Source organism: Oncorhynchus clarkii, unplaced genomic scaffold, assembly GCF_045791955.1.
Source record: "Oncorhynchus clarkii lewisi isolate Uvic-CL-2024 unplaced genomic scaffold, UVic_Ocla_1.0 unplaced_contig_13020_pilon_pilon, whole genome shotgun sequence".
Lineage (NCBI taxonomy): Eukaryota > Metazoa > Chordata > Actinopteri > Salmoniformes > Salmonidae > Oncorhynchus > Oncorhynchus clarkii.
In genome coordinates this window covers 553-7,498 of record NW_027260498.1, presented here as the reverse complement: position 1 = coordinate 7,498, position 6,946 = coordinate 553, and the positions used below count along the sequence as shown (strand labels likewise).

The 6,946-nt window shown below is 44.6% G+C and overlaps 1 protein-coding gene across 1 annotated transcript; it reads left to right on the top strand.

The window, feature by feature from the left end:
- Positions 1–2,051: 2,051 nt before the first annotated feature.
- LOC139401496 (pyroglutamylated RF-amide peptide receptor-like) lies at positions 2,052–6,682 on the top strand (the record flags this gene model as incomplete). Its single annotated transcript, XM_071145706.1, has 4 exons — positions 2,052–2,409; positions 3,415–3,573; positions 5,195–5,256; positions 6,447–6,682. Coding segments are annotated over exons 1-4 (815 nt in total), but the record flags the coding sequence as incomplete, so codon positions are not given.
- Between the last annotated feature and the right edge of the window lie 264 nt (positions 6,683–6,946).

Here is a 6,946-nt window from a genome sequence, read left to right as displayed (position 1 = left end):
CACAATCTACAGCCTCTCCACAATCTACAGCCTCCCCACAATCTACAGCCTCCCAAAAATCTTTAGCCTCCCACAATCTACAGCCTCTCCACAATCTACAGCCTCTCCACAATCTACAGCCTCTCCACAATCTACAGCCTCCCCACAATCTACAGCCTCTCCACAATCTACAGCCTCTCCACAATCTACAGCCTCTCCACAATCTACAGCCTCTCCACAATCTACAGCTTCCCCACAATCTACAGCCTCTCCACAATCTACAGCCTCTCCACAATCTACAGCCTCTCCACAATCTACAGCCTCTCCACAGTCTACAGCCTCTCCAGAGTCTACAGCCTCTCCACAATCTACAGCCTCTCCACAATCTACAGCCTCTCCACAATCTACAGCCTCTCCACAATCTACAGCCTCTCCACAATCTACAGCCTCTCCACAATCTACAGCCTCCCAAAAATCTTTAGCCTCCCACAATCTACAGCCTCTCCACAATCTACAGCCTCTCCACAATCTACAGCTTCCCCACAATCTACAGCCTCTCCACAGTCTACAGCCTCCCCACAGTCTACAGCCTCCCCACAATCAACAGCCTCTCCACAATCTACAGCCTCTCACTTAGGGTCCAATGCTTCCCATGTTGCTAGGATACTCAGCTCTCAACACAGCCTCTCACTTAGGGTCCAATGCTTCCCATGTCGCTAGGAGACTCAGCTCCCAACACAGCCTCTCACTTAGGGTCCAATGCTTCCCATGTCGCTAGGAGACTCAGCTCCCAACACAGCCTCTCACTTAGGGTCCAATGCTTCCCATGTCGCGAGGAGACTCAGCTCCCAACACAGCCTCTCACTTAGGGTCCAATGCTTCCCATGTCGCTAGGAGACTCAGCTCCCAACACAGCCTCTCACTTAGGGTCCAATGCTTCCCATGTCGCTAGGAGACTCAGCTCCCAACACAGCCTCTCACTTAGGGTCCAATGCTTCCCATGTTGCTAGGATACTCAGCTCTCAACACAGCCTCTCACTTAGGGTCCAATGCTTCCCATGTCGCTAGGAGACTCAGCTCCCAACACAGCCTCTCACTTAGGGTCCAATGCTTCCCATGTCGCTAGGAGACTCAGCTCCCAACACAGCCTCTCACTGAGGGTCCAATGCTTCCCATGTCGCGAGGAGACTCAGCTCCCAACACAGCCTCTCACTTAGGGTCCAATGTTTCCCATGTTGCTTGGAGACTCAACACAATATAGAAAAATCATCCTTAACAAACAATGGGTAACTTGCACCCAATTACATAAATCCATATATATGTTGAGTCCAAGTGTAATGTTCATGCAGGCTGTACTTGAAAAGTACTATATATACACAAAACATTTGATTGAAAGACGGGACCCTTGTCAGAATCCCCATAACAGTTCTGAGATAGGACTGTATAATAGAATCACAGCCATCTGTTTGCAAAGGAAGTGTGTTGTTGTCGAACAGCGCATCTCTGAAGAGCACTGTGCACAAAAACAAATTACTATGTAACTAACTCGAGTAGATGCAATGATAAGACAAGTTGATTGACTCCTCCTCTATATGAGTTCAGGGAATTGAACACAAGGATCAAAACCAGGAATGACCTTTTCATGAGACCTCAATCTTGTATAGGCTATGATGAAAAGCACAAAATCACACAAACAAAAAATATGAATCTCTTTCCATAAAGCTGTGCGTGTGCGTGTGCGTCTTCTGTCTTTTGAGGCCTGGAATGACAGCTAATTGGGTGTTCCACCCCTTGACGGACAGAGGTTATACGCCCACAGCAACAACAGCAGACTAACAACGTGCGGTATAGGCTAGAAGTGTCACTCAGACACGTTCCTCTTGCCTCTGGACACCGGAGAAATGCACTATCTAGCCGCAGCACAGTGGAAATATGTTTTTTTGGAGGAGCGCACCAGTGCGCACTGCTTGGAGTAGCCTAATCAGCCACACGTGTATAACACACACGTTTCGTGGGAAAATACATCTGTCTGTAGTGGCTGTACTACTGGAATGTACATAAAATCCTAGAAAATGACAACGGCAACAGAAATGGGGTCCACGAAAATAACACCCGAGGTTCTGCAAGAGATGCTACAACATTACAATTTAACGCGACAAGAGTTCATCGAGTCTTACAACATACAGCCGCTTGTCTACGTCCCCGAGTTGCCGTTGGGCGCTAAGACTACTTTCGTCATTATGTATGCTATCATATTCGTCCTGGCTTTGGTTGGAAACAGTTTGGTTGTCTACATAGTGGTGCGTAAAAGAGCAATACAGACCTCCACTAATATCTTCATCTGTTCTCTGGCGGTGAGCGATCTTCTTATCACATTCTTCTGTATCCCGTTCACCTTGTTGCAGAACATCTCCTCGGAATGGCTCGGAGGTGAGTTCCTATGTTCCATGATTCCATCAACAGCTGTCTGCTCTGCACGGAATGTCTACTGGTTGAATTAACATGATTTTCGCGTCGTTTCAATGAAATTACATTGAACTAAAGTGGAATTAGACGTTGGATTGATTTATGTGCCCAGTGGGTACTGTCATTGATAGTTTGAATAAACTTTAGAAGCCTATATGTAATCGTTGTGGTGTTTTCCATCCTATAATAATATGGATGTGCATTCAATTTGGCAGTAGTTTATGAATATTACAATCTGAGCCTTGACACTCATTGATTTATGAACGGGTTGTGTTTGCAGAGCGTTTTTTAAAATAATTTCAAGAGAATCTCAGTGTATTATTGCCTTCTGGTGCCTTCTACAGTTGAATGAAATTGATAGATGTGGGTCACTCAACCCATCAGTCATAATGTTGACGTTAAAAACCAACCAACGTGTGAGGTAATAGGCTACAGAGCAGTGCCTTACAGAGTATTTTATTTCCATAGTTGTAGTCTAAGTAAACAGTTTTTAATCGATGTTCTGGTTTGCCGGACATTAGGGTTTATAGGTGGCTTGAGAGTTATTTCACCTTTTTCAGTATTTCACACAAGATTTAGAGCAAGCAATATCACATTCGTTTTGTGATTAAAGGTTATTCTGTGAATTGTCACAAAATAGCCTATTTTGTTTGAATGGGTGAGGATCAGCCTTCTCGGGGACTATACATCGAAGCCAGGGGATTTAGGAGTGAAGGTTACCAACACACGAATTTCCCCATGCAGTTATATAACGAGAGCCATACCGGCTGCAGTACACAGGCAGCTCAATTATGATATGTTGCCCAATTCTTGACGAGCTGATTTGATTGGTCAAAATACCAATGAGTGAGAAAAGATCGGAATTGGTCTGTGTAACCGCAGCCAATGAGAACATATGAGGAAACTTCTGCTTGTTCCATGTACAGTGTGTTTTTTTTGAGTGACACTTCTAACCCCTTCTCTTCATAGGTGTTCTCATCTGCAAGACGATTCCTTTTGTTCAGACTATGGCCATAGTGACGGGGATTCTCACAATGACCTGCATCGCCGTGGAGAGGTACCAGGGAATTGTCTACCCCTTGAAAATGAGGAGGCAGTACACTCCGAAAAGAGCATACAAGATGCTAGGTAGGTATGCTTTTAAAAATAAACACTCCTTCTGCTTTTGTCTTAATGGTGTATGTCAGTGAGAACAGAGAAGGAAGGGTGGGGAAGAGAAGAAATGAGAGAGGAGAGTGGGAGAAGAGGAAAGGAGAGTGGGAGAAGAGGAGAGTGGGAGAAGAGGAGAGTGGGAGAAGAGGAGAGGAGAGTGGGAGAAGAGGAGAGGAGAGTGGGAGAAGAGGAGAGGAGAGTGGGAGGAGAGGAGAGGAGAGTGGGAGGAGAGGAGAGTGGGAGGAGAGGAGAGTGGGAGAAGAGGAGAGGAGAGTGGGAGAAGAGGAGAGGAGAGTGGGAGAAGAGGAGAGTGGGAGAAGAAGAGGAGAGGACACTAGGTCACTAGGTACAGATATTGAGAGAGGATAGTAAGATGAAAGATGATAAAAGATGGAGATTTTTTTTTTTAAATGGAATTGCATAGTAGCATATGAGAGTTCTTCAGTTATGGTTGAATTTCTTTCATAATATACAAAAACAGTGGAGTATGGTGTGTAGATAAGTGGGGAAAAAACATAAAGCTCCGAGGTACTGACAACAAAAAGAGAAGGAAAATGTCTTGACCTGACCTCCATCTTTTATCTTATCTTTATCATCTTTCATCTTACTATCCTCTCACAATGGTAGTGAAATTAACATGAATACATTCTCTGGCAACAGCTTTGGTGTACATTTCTGCAGTCAGCATGCCAATGGCATGCTCCTCAACTTGATACATCTGTGGCATTGTGTTGTGTGACAAAACTCCACATTTTAGAGTGGTCTTTTATTATCCTCAGCACAAGGTGCACCTGTGTAATGATCAAGCTTTTTAATCAGCTTCATGATATGCCACACCTGTCAGGTGGATGGATTATCTTGGCAAAGGAGAAATGCTAACTAACAGGGATGTAAACAAATGTGTACAAAAATTTGAGAGAAATTCCCTTTTTGTGTGTATGGAACATTGCTGGGATCTTTGTTTGTATTTTTGTTCAGTGTGTATAGGAGATAGGTCTCGTACCAAATGGCACCCTAACTCTAACCAAACACTATGGCATGATGCTAGACTTGTGTGTTGAATTCATATGTTAAACATACAGGATAGGAACATTCTATTCCAGCTACCCAATAGATATACAGGATAGGAACATTCTATTCCAGCTACCCAAGGAACATTCTATTCCAGCTACCCAATAGAAATACAGGATAGGAACATTCTATTCCAGCTACCCAATAGAAATACAGGATAGGAACATTCTATTCCAGCTACCCAATAGAAATACAGGATAGGAACGTTCTATTCCAGCTAACCAATAGAAATACAGGATAGGAACATTCTATTCCAGCTACCCAATAGAAATACAGGATAGGAACATTCTACTCCAGCTACCCAATAGAAATACAGGATAGCGTATTGCAACAAACTCATTGTAATACACAGCTAAAATCTATTAATCAAAAATATGATAATGGTAAAATTTTACACACACATGATGTGAAAAATTGGTGGATACAGTGTTTTGGAGAGAAACTCTTCATATGTGTACAGTATATGATGTATTACTTGTGGTATTGTGAGGAAGTCATTGTATTGAGACATGTTTTCTTTGTGCAGGACTTGTATGGAGTGCATCAGTGGTTGTGGGATCCCCAATGCTGTTCGTACAGCAACTAGAGGTATGTCAAGCCCCTCAGGGTGGCCTCACATCACAGCTACTGTAGCTTTAAATCACATCCAAAACGCTTACAGTAAACATCCTGGCACCAAAGAAGCTGACCTGACCTAACCCTAACCTGGCCTAATTTAACCTGGCCTAACCTGACTTAACCTGACCTGACTTAACCTGACCTGACCTGACCTGACTTAACCTGGCCTAACTTAACCTGGCCTGACCTAACTTAACCTGGCCTGACCTAACTTAACCTGGCCTGGCCTGACCTAACTTAACCTGGCCTGGCCTGACCTGACTTAACCTGGCCTGGCCTGACCTGACTTAACCTGGCCTGGCCTGACCTAACTTAACCTGGCCTGGCCTGACTTAACTTAACCTGGCCTGACCTGACCTAACTTAACCTGGCCTGACCTAACTTAACCTGGCCTGACCTAACTTAACCTGACCTGATTTAACCTGGCCTGACCTAACTTAACCTGGCCTGACCTGACTTAACCTGGCCTGACCTGACTTAACCTGGCCTGACCTAACTTAACCTGGCCTGACCTAACTTAACCTAACCTAACTTAACCTAACCTGATCTATCTTGACCTAACCTGATCTATCTTGACCTAACCTAACTTACTTAACCTGACCTAACCTGATCTGACCTTACCTAACTTGACCTGACCTAACTTAACCTGACCTGACCTAACTTAACCTGACCTGACCTAACTTAACCTGACCTGACCTAACTTAACCTGACCTGACCTAACTTAACCTGACCTGACCTAACTTAACCTGACCTGACCTAACTTAACCTGACCTAACCTGATCTATCTTGATCTAACCTGATCTATCTTGACCTAACCTAACTTACTTAACCTGACCTAACCAAACCTAATCTGACCTAACTTAACCTGATCTGACCTTACCTAACTTGACCTGACCTAACTTAACCTGACCTGATCTATCTTGACCTAACCTAACTTAACCTGAGCTAACCAAACCTAATCTGACTTAACCTGACCTGATCTAACCTGATCTATCTTGACCTAACCTAACTTAACCTGACCTAACCAAACCTAATCTGACTTAACCTGACCTGACCTAACCGAACATAACCTAACCAAATCGGTCGCTTTCAGAATCATTCCAGAAAACCAAAAGCTGTGATTGAATGATTCATTGATGTGTTTCCCCCTCCATTCCCAGGTGAAGTATGACTTCCTGTACGACCACCACCACGTGTGTTGTCAGGAGCGTTGGCGTTCCCTGATCCACAGACAAGTGTACACCACCTTCATCATGGTCGCTCTGTTCCTGATGCCCATGGCAGCCATGTTGTTTCTCTACACGCGGATAGGGATAGAGCTCTGGATCAGGAAGAGGGTGGGGGACTCCTCTGTCCTGAACACCATGAACCACAGAGAGGTCAACAAAATATCCAGGTACTGTACATATACACAGACGTCTTTCATTGTTTTTATTGTGATACAGCCAGGAGAGGACTGACCACCCTTCAGAGCCTAGTTCCTCTCTAGAATGAGAGAGGAGAGATGAGCCAGGAGAGGACTGGCCACCCCTCAGAGCCTAGTTCCTCTCTAGAATGAGAGAGGAGAGATGAGCCAGGAGAGGACTGGCCACCCCTCAGAGCCTAGTTCCTCTCTAGAATGAGAGAGGAGAGATGAACCAGAAGAGGACTGGCCACCCCT